At 50.6% G+C, this 14164-nt stretch overlaps 1 protein-coding gene across 5 annotated transcripts in view; it reads left to right on the forward strand.

Moving 5' to 3' along the window:
* Positions 1 to 14164, forward strand: part of NPHP4 (nephrocystin 4) — a 103481-nt gene that overhangs the window by 71239 nt on the left and 18078 nt on the right. For all 5 annotated transcript variants that reach the window (XM_064494131.1, XM_064494130.1, XM_064494132.1 and 2 more), the window contains 3 exons: positions 92 to 279; positions 10090 to 10250; positions 11470 to 11650. In XM_064494131.1, the coding sequence (XP_064350201.1) occupies positions 92 to 279; positions 10090 to 10250; positions 11470 to 11650 (530 nt within the window). The remainder of the gene's footprint in view (positions 1 to 91; positions 280 to 10089; positions 10251 to 11469; positions 11651 to 14164) is intronic.

Raw genomic sequence — 14164 nt, forward strand, 5'->3', positions numbered from 1 at the left:
CACCATAGGGATGCTGCTGTGTGCGTGCGTGGTGAGAGCCCGGGTTCTCTGCCTGGGTACTTGACTGACGCGGAGCTGTCGTTGGAGCCAGGGTGCCCCAGGACCGCCAGGCAGCGCCGTGGCCGAAGACCGTGTACTTCACCTTCCAGTTCTACCGCTTCCCGCCCGAGACCACGCCGCGGCTGCAGCTGGTGAAGCTGGAGGAGGCCGGGAGGACCAGCTCCGGCTCCCTGCCCCACATCCTCGTCCCAGTTCATAAGGACGGCTCCTTGGATGCTGGTGAGTGCCCCTGCCCCTGGCAAACATGAAATCCAGTGCCGGGCTCTGTGAATTTTCTTATTTAAGAAAGATTGTGCAATGAATAATTTCAAGCACGTACAGAATCTGAGAGGATAGTACGATGAATCCGCACTTCTGCCTCTCAGCTCTGACGATGATCAGCAACACCCCCGCCCAGACCCCTCCCCAAACCGGGGCTCTCTGAAGCAAATCCCAGACAGCATACAATTTGGTCTATATTTTCTTGTATATATTTAAGAAACGAGAGCTTTTAAAAAAATTTTTATTTTTTATTGAAGTGTACTTGATTTACAATGTTAGTTTCAGGTGCACAGCAAAGTGATTCAGTTACACATATACATACATGTACTTATTTTTTCAGATTCTTTTCCATTATGTGTTACTATAAGAAATCGAATATAGTTCTCTATGCTCTACAGCAGGTCCTTGTTGTTTATCTGTTTTATGTATAGTATTGTGTATCTGCTGCTAATCCCAAAGTTAAGGAGTCTTTTTTGGAAAACATAGACTCAGTAATATTACCCCACCTGAAATAATGACTGAATATCATCAAATATCTAGCCAACATTAACATTTCCCATCATAAATAATAAAAAAATACTGCCATAAAATCTTTTAATAGTTTATTCAATCGGGATATGTACGTATATGCAGGACTGGGACACTCTGCTGTACACCAGAAATTGACACATTGTAACTGACTAAACTTCAATTAAAAAAAAAAAAAAAGAAACGGCATAGGATTGCTATATAACTTATGCACATCCTCCTGTAAAAGTAGTTTATTCAGTCCGGGTCTCAGGAAGGCCCGTACGTTGGTGTGATTCTGCAGCTCTTTCTAGCCGTAGTTGCCGTCACCATCCCATCTCTGCTGTTTTTGTTTTGCTTTATCTGTTGAAGTGGCCGCGTAGCTGGTGCCCTAGAGCTCCCCGCCACCTGCACTTAGGTTTTGTGTCCCAGCGCTGACGTTGGCGGTGTTCCTCGACCCCCGCTTTTTCCTGTAAATCGGGAGCTAGGTGCAGACGCATGAGCAGACACATGCTTTCTGTTTGGGGCAAGAATCCTCCGCAGCTGGTGGTGGGTCCCCTCTCTCTGCAGCCGCATGACACCTGCGGCTGCTCGTGCTCCATTGGGGGCCGTCAGGACCAGGGCTCCTGAACTGATGGCTTCATTCGAGGTTGCACAGCGGTGACGTCTCACTCCCAGAGCACATCTTCGTCTGTTGGCTGGAATACTTCCTTCAAGGGGAACTTCCCCTCTTCAGCTCTGTGGTTACCTTGACACACAGTTCACACAGGGAAGGCAGAGTAATGCTTGATTCTACTAATTTTCAAAATAATGAGACAGTTCCCAGCATTCTTCACGGGTGGGGCCAGTGACTTTTTTTTCCAGGTATCACTATAAATGGACGGATTTAAATTCTAGTGGAGTGAAACATACGACATACGTCGATGTTTTTGGTGGCCCTCTGCCCTGTGTTGGGTCAGTCACGTGGCTGGTAAGGGACGGAGCTGGGATCCAAACCCGTGCTGCCTCCTGAGTAGAAAGTAACAGGTGGAGAACAAGACGTATTAAAATACCAAATGAGAGTAGTTTAACATCATGAACATCGGGCACAAGTGACAGCAGGCAAGTGCGGTGCCAGGATCAGGAAGCCTGCTGGGTCATAACCGGGAAAGTAAATTGCTGGGAAAACCCGATTCTGAGTCTGTGAACTTCTAAAAACACAGCCTCCAGTCACGAGGGACAAAGTGCTGGGCTTTACGAGGAGAAACTGACAATCCTCTGAACACAGGAGAGTTTGACACCCTTCTGTCAGTACATTGATAGATCCAGCAGAAAGAAAGAATAGGATGTTGTGAAATACAATTTAAAAAGATCTTATAAAACCCATACAGCCACTTTAGAGAATACGCATTATTTCAAGCATACTTTGAAACTTATAAAAACTGATTATTCATATATATGTACATATTTTAGGCCCCCAAGCAGATACGGCTATTTACCAAGAGAACCTGTATCTACTAATTTTGCAGCATCCTCTGACCACAATACCTCGAGGCCAGAAGTCAGTCACTGCCTCCCCACAGAAGGCTCCAAACTGCTGGATTTTTTTGAATTTTAAAACATACTTCTAATTTTTCCCTAGGTCAATGAAGAAATCAATTTAGAGATGGCTATTTAGAAGTGAACGACAAAGTAATATTGCCTATCAAAACTAACAAGTAAAAATGATAATGACCAGGAAATTCGCAGCTTTAAATGCTTATATTGGGAAAGAAGGAAGTCTATTTTAATATGCTGATCTAATTGTTCCACTCAAAGAGGTTTGGTGAAAAAAACAACAATGGGACAAACCCGATAAAAGTAGAAGGAAGGAAATTAAAAAGTGAGCGTACATGTTTAGAAAAGAAAGAAACAGAGTTAGCCGAGCTGTGGGGCGTGAGGGGTTGCAGGTACAACAAGGCTCTGTTCCCTTGTCCAAGGTCAGAACCAGGGGACAGAGTCCGAGCCGTGGTGGGAATGCAGTTAGTCCGAGGCCTGGGTGTGCTGGCGTGTACCCCCGCTGGGTGAGCCACAGGCCGAGGTCGGGCTGGACAGCCGCAGTTAGCCTCAGACCCTGCCGCCCCTGCTCACCTGTGCACCCCAGCATCCTCTCTTCCTGCCGACAAATCTGAAAAGAAGAGACGAGGGAGGAGTGAGCAGACCCACCGGCCCTGCGCTGCTTGCCCTGGAGAGGAGCACGTGCAGGGCAGAGGCGGGACAGGAGGCCCCTCTGCTTGGAGGTGGGACTGGGGAAGGGTGCTCTCCTGCGTCCTTCCTGGGTTTTGTTCTCTCAGCTCCCTGGCTTAACTATGGAGTTTATGGCCAGCCAGGGGTGTGGCCCTCCTTGGGGGAGGGGACCAGTCACCAGTGGGGAGGTTTCCCAGCCTTCCTGGGACCACTTCTCCTTTTCCACCTTTCCTTTGCTAATTAGTCCTCCGGCGATCAGTGGGAGACAGTTTATGTCCCCAGAAGGCTCTGAAATGGATCTGAATAATGTGTTGATTTCAAGGTTCCTCCGCACTCCTTGCTGCAAACTCATTCCCTTCTCGATTTCCCATCTAAATTCTATCCAGACGCTTTATCCAGTGTGGCTCATCAGAGGTTCTGCAATGAGGTTAAATGGTAGCGTTAAGATAACGCAATAAAAAAGGCCAACCACTTAGAGCTGCCCCTGATTTGACTATAAACCCCTTTCCCTCGTGAATTGCCTGGAGAGAAATTAGTACAAAAATTAAATTTCCCTGCAAGTTGAAGTCCAAAGAAATTAAGCTTCAAAATCAAATTTTCTTGTCGTGGTGAATTAAAATTCAAAGTGCAGAATTCTTAAGTTAAAGTTAAAAAAAAAAACCCATTCTTTGCAGTTTCTTACACGGCTGAGTCTCTGCCAAATGTACCTCTGACTGGGCAGATCTGGGCTTCCTTCAGCAGCTCAAACTTGGGGGGGGTCCTCTCTGCATGGGCCTAGTCCCTCAAGTCCCCAGAAAATACGTCTTTCGTGGGCCTCGCTTAAGACATGTTTTCTTTTGTTGTTGAAATAGAGCATGCATACGTCAAAGTGCACCGTTCCATGAATTTAAAAAAATTAATAGATTTTACTTGGTAGAGAATTTTTAGATTTATAGAGAAATTCAGCAGGTAGTATAGAGGGTTCCCATACACCACCCGCTGTGACCCCCGAAGTTCCCCCACTAGTAGCCTCTTACACTGACGTGGTACATTTGTTGTAACTGATAAACCAATATTAAAACATTATTATTAACTAAAGCTCCTAGTTCACGCTAGGGTTTACTCTTGGTGGTGTGCGTTCTGTGGATTTTGACAAACTTAACAACATCACATACCCACTGTTATGGTATCATGCAGAGTAATTTCACTGCCCCGCATATCCCCTGTGCTCCACCCTGTCCGCTACTGACTTTTCTGCTGTCTCCGTAGTTTTGCCTTTTCTGGGATGCCATACAGTTGATGTAGTATATGCTTTTTCAGATTGGCTTCCTTCACTTAATAATACGCATTTAAGGTTCTTCCGTGTCCTTTTGTGGCTTGATGCTGCATTTATTTTTAGCACTGAATAATACTCTGTTGTCTGGATGCACTTACTGAAGGGCGTCTTGCTTGCTCCCAGCTCTTTGTCGTTCAGGACTTTGTGTGGACGTACATTTTCAACTCATCTGGGTAAATACCTGGGAGCCCAGTTGCTGGATCCCGTAGCAAAAGCAGGCTAAGTCTGGGGAGAAACTGCCCAAGTGTCTTCCAGAGCGGCTGCAGGATGCTGCCTTCCCACCCGCGATGAAGGAACGTTCCCGTTGCTCCTTGTCCTCGCCAGCGTTTGGTGCTGCCAGTGGTCTGGATTTTGGCCGTTCGAGTAGGTGTGCAGTGGTGCCACACTGTTGTTTTAATTTACAGTTCCCTGATGACAGATGATACGGTGCATCTTTTCATCTGCTTACTTGCTGTCTGTGTATCTTCTTTGGTGACATGTCTGCTCAGATCTTTAGCCCCCTTTTAATTTGGGTTGTTTGTTTCCTTCTCGTTGTGTTTTAAGAGTTCTCTGTGTACTTTGGATACAAGTCTTTCATCGCATATATATTTTGTAACTGTTTTCTCCCAGCCCGTGGTTTATCGTTTTCATTCTCTTAATAGTATCTTTCACAGAGCAGAAGTTTCAAATTTTAATGACATCCAGCTTATCAATTATGTCTTTTATGAATCACGCTCTTGGTGGTGTATCTGTGAAGTCATTACCAAACCCGAGGTCGCCTCGCTTTTGTCTTACCTTACATTCTAGGAGTTTTATAGTTTTGCATTTTGCAATCAGATCTAAGGTCCATTTTGAGTTAATTTTTGTAAAAGGTATGATTTTTACAAAATTTTGCTCTTCTGAATTCTGTTGCTTTAGATCAGTTTTGCCTGTTTTTTGAACTTAAACAGGATCAGATTGTACATAGCCTTTTGAATCTAACTTATTTCACTCTTACGTCTGTGAGATTCATCCATGTTGCTGTATATAGCAGTAGTTTGTCCGTGACCTTGGCTGTATAGAAACCCATTGTCTGAATATTCCACAGTATTTATCCATTCTACGTGTGAATCATTTCCAGGTTTTGGCTCTTTTGAGTAATGCTGCTATGAACATGCTTTAAATTTTTTTTTTTAAATTGTAGAATGATCACCACAACAAGTCTAGTTCACATCCATCACCAAACACAATTACACAATTTTTTTTCTTGTAAATGTGAACTTTTACCATCTGATTGATGTGAGCCGGATCTTAGTGAAGTTTTAATGTGCGTTTCCGTTATAATGAATGAAGTTGACATCTTTTGTCTTTTATCTGCAGACTTCTATTCACATCTTCTCCCATTTTTCTGTCAGATTTTTCTCTTCTGCCCTCTGGGGAACTTTATTTATTAGGGAGATTAACTGCTGCCTATGATGTAAGTTGCAAATATGTTTCCTGCTTTGTCCTTAGTCGTCTTGCTTTGCTTATGGTGGGCTCTGCTGTGACACATGTTGCTTTCGTGTAGTCCAGTGCAAAAGTCTCCCTGCTTCTGGATGCCCGCGTCCTGGATGCGAAGGCTTTCGTCTCCCCTCGCTCATAGAGGTTCGCACACGTTTTCTTCCAGGACTTGCAGCTTTCACTTGGTGCATTTAGATTTCTGACCTACGTGCAGTTTCTCCTGCTGTGAGATGGCCGATAGGAATCAGTTTATCTTTTTCCAAATGTTTATCCGTTTGACCCAGTACTGCTTATTAAAAAGTTCATCTTTTTCCCCAGTGACTTGAGAGCCACCCTTACCATATACCAAAATTTGTTTATTACTTGGGTTTATTTCTGCCTTTTCTTGTTCCTTCCATTAGACCAGAGGTTGGCAAATGGATTTCTGTTAAGGACCAGATCAAAAATATTTTAGATTTTCTGGGTCGCATATGAGCTCCCACTTCCTTCTTCTCCTTCTTTTTGTTTCTCACAGCCCTTAAAAAGGTAAAAGGCATCCTTGGCTCCCGGCTGGGTTGGCCTGAGTTGACCAGCTCTTCATCAGGGCTGTCTGTCTACACACAGAGAGGTCACACTGTGCCAGCAGTGGCCTGAAGCCTGTTCTTTCTGGAGGGCTCCTCGTGGGCAATCTTGCTGGTTTAATTTTCCACGCAAACTTGTTAGGCTGTTTTCTGGGGTTCTGGTGAGTTCATAGGTGAACATGGGGACCACTGCCCTCACCGGATGGGAGCTGACCTGCCCGGGAACAGGGATGTCCTTCCATCTGCTCATTTCTGCTTCCCTGTCTTCTGAAGACGCTGCAGTGTACACTCAAATGGATTTGGCTGTTTTCTTGGTTTTTGGATTTTTTTTTTAATTGAGGTATGTAGTCAGTCTACAATGTTGTGTCAATTTCTGGAGTAACAGCACCATGCTTCAGTCACACATACACACGTTTTCTCATTTTCTAATCAATTAAATTTTGCATTTATCTTTGTCATAACCTTCCTTCTGCTTTCTTTTTGGTATTCTCTATTGTTATTTCCCTGATTTGTTCGAGTTGCTTAATTCATTTATTTTAATCCTTTCATTCGTATGGATAAAAGCATTCAAAGCTATGAATTTTCCTTTGATTATTGCTTTGTGTTTTGGTGATTCTGGTAAGTAGTATTTTCATTGCTATTTTTCCAGAAAATCTGTTTCGATTGTGTTTTCCCTTTTGATAAAGAATTATTTAAGAGTAAGTAAGTTTGTTTTGAAAATTTTTTTCCAGTTTCAAGTTTGTTGCATTGTGATCAGAGAATATGGTTTGTAATATTTCTACCTTATGGAGCATATTTAGGCTTTCTTTGTGGTATAATACACGGTAAGTTTTTACTAACGTTCCAAATACACGTGAGAAGATGTATTCTCTGTTATTGAGGTACAATGTCACACGTGTACGTGTACTCTCTACCCTACGAATTAGCTGGTCTGGTCTTCAGAATCCTTATTTATTGTCCACTTGACCTGTCTTGCAAAGAAAGTGGCTATTTAGTCTCCAGTGGTGCTGTGTTTTCATCTGTTTCTTCTTGTGTCTCTGGATTTCTGCCTTGTTGCTTGGTGTATGGATATTCGTAGCTGCTACACATTCATCGTGAGTTGTCGCCTGAAGTACTGTAAAGTGTTCAGCATCAGGGGAATTGTGGCTGCCTTCACAGAGCACGGGGTGTCATGAAGGAGAGGTGGAGACTGAGACGAGGGGTGGGAGGACCGTCCAGCTGGAGGAATAGCATCCATCAGGCCTGCACGTGGGAGTGGGGCTGGACTGCAGTGCAGTAAGGGTCCTGGCTGGGCTCGGGCATGGCCTTTGTGAAGGGGCGAAGGGGGTGAGCCCGGGAGCCTGAGTGGACCTGGAGGGAGGTGCCACTGTCCCTGGGAGTCTGTCTCAGTTGAGTCAGTGGTCAGTGGCATTGCCGATTTTTGAGTAGGATGAAGCTGATGCAAGTCCTTTTGTAGGTGCTTTGGCAGTGCCATGGGATGGGCTGCAGGGAGCTTGGACCTCAGGGAAGGCCACTGAGGAGCCGGCTGTCTGAACTGGACAGGAGTGAAGGGGTCCAAGCCTACAGTGGGGAAGAATTGAGAGAGTCCATCATGAGGGGCCTGGGCCAGTGCCCAGACCAGGATGGCCCCCGTGTGCGCATGCACTCAGCCCACTGCCAGCTCTGGCTCAGTGGGTCCATCAGGGCAGGGACCCCGTCCATCCTGTTCTCCCACATGACCCCACACAGGGCCTGGCGTGTGGTGGGGGTGCAGAAACCATTTGCTGCATGTGCCTTAATGGTTGTATTGAGAGGACCAGGCAGCTGATGGGATGTGGTGATGTTGGGGTGGGAGGAGCCAGCTCGGCCAGGGCACGGGGAGGAGGTGGTGCCAGGGTAGCACTTCTGGTTGACGCCAGGAGACAGAGGGTCCAGGTGGGATGTGCTGCGTTCAGGCACAAGTGCAAGTCTGGGTGGAGAGCCCAGTGGTGGTGAGTCTGGGGGCCTGGGGGATGTTGGAGGTGGAGCGTGGAGGGCGCTAGGGAAGGGTGTCGGTAGGTGTCATTTGGGAGGTCGGTCGGCCCACAAAGTCCAGAGACGTTCTGCGTCCTGGAGCAGCAGTCTGACCAGCGTGGGGGTCGGTGCTGCACCCTCTCCCCCGCCGCCCCGGTGGGCCCAGCAGGCGGGCGCCGCGGTCAGTGCTGTGAGGTCCTCATTCCAGTCCCCACTGCGTCTTGAGGAGCCGGCCTCTGGGCTCCCGTCTTGAAGTGGCGTCATAACTCTGACGGATGCTACAGGCTGCGTAGTTCTCGGGACTGGGGCAGAGCGGCGGGTGTCCTTGGCTACCACTAGCCCTGTGACTTGGTTGGGACACTTGAGATGTGACACTGGGGACTGGCCTGCATGGGGTCATTCCCAGCCCCTCCGTTGGCCTTTGTCATGACTGCTCGCTGCTCCTCCACCCTGCGAGGTGCTTCTGTGCACGCAGCTGGCCCTTGCTGCCTGTCCCCTGGGCCCTCGGGGGCCTCCTTCCACTCCTCCTCATCTCCTAGAGCTGCATCCGGTCCTGACCCACTTCACTGCTTCCACTGAAGACACTGTCCTGGGCTGCAGGAGAGTGGAGTGGGTGCTGTGCGGGCCCCCTCGGGGCCGCAGTGGCTTTAGGTGTGTGGGTGGGGTCTCAGCCTGGCCAGGGCCTAACCCAGGGTTAGGGTTCCGCACATCGGGGGCCATGTAAGTACTGTCACGTGGTTGACAGAAAGGGCGCAAGTGTTTTCGTGTTGTTTCCCCTGCATTGCTGCTCCTGCACCTTAACTAAGGTGATTTCAGTGATATTTTTGTCAGTTTGGTTTTCCTTCCATTTTTTTGAATTGAAGATTAGTCAGTTTATAATGTGTTAATTTCTAATAATGTACAGCATGGTAATTCAGTTATACATTCATAGATACATATTTTCCTTTTCATATTCTTTTTCAATTTTTACATTTTTGTCAGTTTGGGATTAATAATGATGCCACTTCGAAAAAGTGAGGGCAGGATGGGGCCACAGTCTGGCTGCCATCTCTTAGTGAGAAGTGATACCAGGAGGGACCTCACATTAGGGGTGGGGGCTCTGGGGTCGCCTGAGCACCGTGTGCTAAGCTCGATCTCAGTTTGAGCTCTGCACGTGTGTGCATGTGTGTATGCGTGTGTACACGTGTGTATGTGTGCATTTGCATGTGTGTGCTTGTGTGTGCATGTGTGTATGTGCGTGTGTGTATGTGCGTGCATGTGTATGTGTGTGCATGTGTGTATCTGTGTGTGCGTGTGCCTGTGTGTGTATGTGTGTGTGTGTGTGTGTGTGTGTGTGTGTGTGAGAGAGAGAATATCCCATTTTTAACAGAAGACATAGTCTGCATTTCTCCCCAAATCCTCTGCGCCCGGAATCCTGCTCCCTGGCCGGCCCCATCGGGCATTTGTCCTTGACCAGCCTATACTGTGTCACAAGGATTTGGTGAAAACCATCCATCTTATTTAGGGAGGAAATTTATTGTATATATTAGAAAGAAATGGAGTCTTCTGAACACGACTCTCCACTTTGTTAATTTGGATATTTTATACTATTTTGATTAATGTATTTATTAAGCTGTAGCTATGACAGAAGCAGAAATTAGTAATCATGGCCAGAGCAGAAAACTCCTCCAAGTGTAAAGATGATAAATGACTCCAATTACTTCTGGACACATGTGGGGCCTCTTTGAGCAGGGGCTCCTGGCTTTCAGCGGAAGTACCTGGTGGACCCCGGGTTCCTGAGGCCTGGAGAGCAGCGCTGGTTCGCCCGCTACCTGGCCCTGCACACCCTGCAGATCGACGTCTGGGACGGAGACGCCCTGCTCCTCGTCGGGTCTGCCGTCGTTCAGCTGAAGGTAGCGGCTGGTTCCCCGGGGGTCTGCTCTGGGAGGTCTGTCTGCCAGGCAGGGCTGGTCATTGCCCAGCACCGGGCATCGTCCAAGGGTCTGGCTTCTTTGTCCGCAAGTTAAAAGCACTGCCAAGCCCTCTCTTTTCCAAAAGGAAAAGATGTTCGCAGAGTCTTAACTCTGTAATGCTGGGCTCCATCAGTTCCTCCTGTAACCCAGCCTGCCAGGCAGTGTCACCGTCTGCTCCTTCCATGGGGAGAACATACGTTCCCTGCGAGCAGCTCCCGTCGGCCTTGTTACCCGAGGGCCTGGCTCGGCCCTCAGAGGCCCGCCTTCAGGGAGGGGACGGGGGCAGTGAGTGATGGGCTGTGAAAATGCCCCCTGACGCCTGTTCTCCAGAACCACGCACGTGTCAGTGTTATGTGGGTGCTGTGGACAAGTACTGCTGACCTACCAGGGTCTACACAGCTGCCGGCCCCTGACCCACTAAGGAGGGACCCGGTCTGGGCCTGTCCACCCCAGAGATGGGCAGCAGGACCACGTAGTGATGGAGTGATGGAGGGGGGGAAGTGCCAGAGTTCTGGAAGCTGGACCTTCCTCTGGCCCTTCCTCTGGCCCCATGCTGCCCTTTGTGTGTGACAGCCACTCCTCAAGGCGCCGGCGACCTTCCCAGGGCCGCACGGGAAGAGGGGTCCAGCCCTCCCTCCCCGAGGGCTTCACTTGCCCGTTGGCGCAAACAGAGGACTGAGGGGCTCAGCCTGATCGGCAGAGGAGCGCGTGGTCAGGAGGGTCTGCTGTGGCCCGGCTCTGACCTGGCCTGGCCGCCCCACCGCCCCTCCTCAGGCTCCGCTGCCTGCCTTCCAGCCACACTGAAGCCACTGCCCCCCGGGCCTGGCCTCTCGTGCCCCCAGCCTTCCCTGCCCTGAGGCACATCTCTGTCCTGAGGGGTCTGGCGGCGACCTCGGAGCGCCCACTGATGGGGAGGTGGGCTCACTCAGCCTCCCCGCCTTGTTCTGTGCTCGGGTCCTGTCCTCTCCCCACGGCGGGGAGGGGGGTGGTTTGTGGTGGCCGCCAGGCCCGCCTCTGCATCCCTGGGGTCTGCTCAGTGGGTGAGCCGGGTTGCACTTTACTGAAGAATTTGTGGAAAAGACCCGATGTCAAGGACTCAGGTTTTCAGAGGCAGATGGTCCCCGCCGCGGCCGCCCTGATCGTCCTTTCTCCTCTGCAGCATCTCCTCCGCCAAGGGCGGCCGGCTGTGCAGGTCTCGCATGAGCTGGAGGTCGTGGCCACTGAGTACGAGCAGGACGCTGTGGTGTTGAGCGGGGACGTGACCAGGTTCGGCAGCGTCAAGCCCATCGACGTCCACACGGTGGTGAAGGGCCGGCTGCACCTGACCTTGGCCAACGTGGGTAAGAGTCCTGGCCCCTTGGCTGTTGTGTCCCGGGCGGCTCCCCCTCTTCCTGTTTGGGGCGTGAGCCCCCTCAGGGCGGTGCTCACATCGGGGCCTCATCGCTCAGTAGGAATTCGGAAAAGCTCCCATTCGCTTGGCCCTGAGCACTGAGCCTGGTCTTGACCGTGGAGCCTGCCCTGCAGTGGTTTGCTGTTCCTGGTTTCTGATCGGGGTTTGGCATCACCAGCTGCCTCAGACTTGCCCACGCTTTGTTTCTTGATCCTCTCCATGGGGCGTCTCGTGACCATCCTCAAATAGATGACTGGTCCCTGGAGAGTTTCATCTGGAGTCTCAGCTCACAGAGCCGCCTCATCATGGAGGAGAGAGAAGAGAAATGCTCCCTAAATTCCGTGTGGCTTGGGATCAGAGGGCAGAGGCCCGCCCTTCTTTAAAGCCTGCACCCTGACCTTCCGTCAGGCGGTGTCCCCAGAGATGCTGGTCAGAGACCCCGAGGAAAGCCCTGATCCTCCTTCCTCGTGCCGGTGGGCAGGGTGTGGCGAGGATGGTCCTGCCCGGATACTCTGGAGGCTCGACTGAGGCCCCTGCCCGCACAGGGGATGTTAGGCCGGGCGTGCCTGCCGGTGCTGGCCTCAGGGCAGAGGGGCAGCATGCGCCGTCATGGGACTTGTGACAAGCCCACTCGGTTTCCGTGGAGGGGACTGTGGTGGGATTGGGGTTTTTCTGGGGAAAACAGAAAGCAAGATGAAACCAAGCCATCAGAGGTTTCCGGAGCCGTGTCTGTCTGGATGGGACTCAGATCTCTCTGTCGTTTTAGTGGGGAATTTTCCATCCCTTAAAACCCAGCCTGGTTTTAAAGCCTGGAGTCCTGTGGGCCACATCTACCCATGCCGACAGCTCGGGGGCAGGCGGAGCTGGGGCCGAGCAGCAGGAGGAGCGAGCGCACAGCTCATTAAGCCGGGCTTGAGGTTTCTGCTCGCTTGTTTACAAATGTAGGATCCAAGGCAGCCCCGAAGATAGACAATATGGAAACGGCAAAAGTCAATCAGGTTCTGGAGCAATAAACGAGTCACAAATGAGACGCAGACATGATTCAGAAGCTCACGCGGCCGAGGGAGTCTGTAGACACATCCTGCTTCCGAGGTTGTGCTGGATATTTTTATATTTAATTCACCGGCCCACAAATGTGCGGTGACTCCAGGTTTTAGAATCTTATCTTCAGGAGAAAGATTAGCTCCATTATATGTTATCTTAAATTGTCATTTTCATACTTTGCCTGCAAGAGAGAGATAAGCTCATGGGAAAGAGAGTCTGAGACACCCGGCCTGAGAGGCTCGGAGGCAAACGGGAAGGGGGATGCCGCGGGACAGACGCCGCGGGACAGACGCCGCGCGCAGCACGCGTGCACCAGCGCGGCCGCTCTGTCGTTCCCTTTGCACGCTTTGCATTTTTTGAAAAAAAAAAGAAGTGTCGTGGCTTTTATTTCTTTATAAAACTGGTTGTTCTGCACCAGGTAGCAGCCACAGGCCAGCAGATTGGGTGACAGCTGTGTGAGCCTCTGGGGGACAGAGGCAGGGTCAGCTCCTGCCTGGGCAGCGCCCCGGCCTCTGCATTCACCACCAGCTTCAAGCGGGAGACCGTGGATCGGGGCCCCGGGACACCCCAGGCCCCCTGTGACTTTCCTGGGAGGTGGGCTTGTGCTTGGCGGCTTCTTGGCTCTGGCGAGCTTCCTGGTGCTCTCGACGGCGGCGTCTGCGGCTGTCTTCCAGTGACCTTCAGTCAGCCAGAGGTCGCAAGAGCCGCGTTCCTGTCTCTTATTGCTGTGATCCCGGTCGTGGTTCCCCTGGGAGCTCTGCTGTCCCTGTGTCGGCAGGTCTCCCGAGGGGCCTCCCTGGGGGGGCAGGGCTCCACGGTCAAGTACCAGTGCTCTCAGGGTCGGAGGCGAACCTGGTGGTGTAGACTTTGGCAGATGACCTGGGTTGGGGCGGATGGTGGCACCGTGCTCTGCTCCCGCAGCCGAGTGTGGGATGGCTGCATGGCTGCGTCGGGAGCCCTGCAGCTTGGACAGCAATCTCTGCTCCGCAGCAGTGAGTCGGTCCCCAGCTGTGACCTCCTGTCCCACGGAAGGGGCAGAAAACCTCAGTGATGTCAGGTCACAGATTGTGCCCAGTGAGGCCCAGCACCTCCGCCCCTGTATGGTCCTTGAGCAGGTGTGCAGATGTGAATTCAGTGTATCTCGTTTACTGTCCCACCTTCTAAACAAACCAGTGCCCCAAGTACAAACGCAGTAGGAGGACGTGGTAATGAAGCCCAGGACAGCCCTTGTCAGTGGGGAAGGTGACTGTGTGGTCCTGCTGATCCACATGCTGTGGGGACCACAGGTCCTTCCGAGAGCCAGAGCTTCAAGGATGCTGGTCACCTGCCCCCGTGAGCTGCAGTCTCCTTGGTTTTTCTGTGTCTCAGTGGAGCTACAACCAGGCCGACAATAGGCCAGCCTTAGTTCAGCCAGAGCCGG

The sequence above is a fragment of the Camelus dromedarius genome, chromosome 14 (assembly GCF_036321535.1).
Source record: "Camelus dromedarius isolate mCamDro1 chromosome 14, mCamDro1.pat, whole genome shotgun sequence".
Lineage (NCBI taxonomy): Eukaryota > Metazoa > Chordata > Mammalia > Artiodactyla > Camelidae > Camelus > Camelus dromedarius.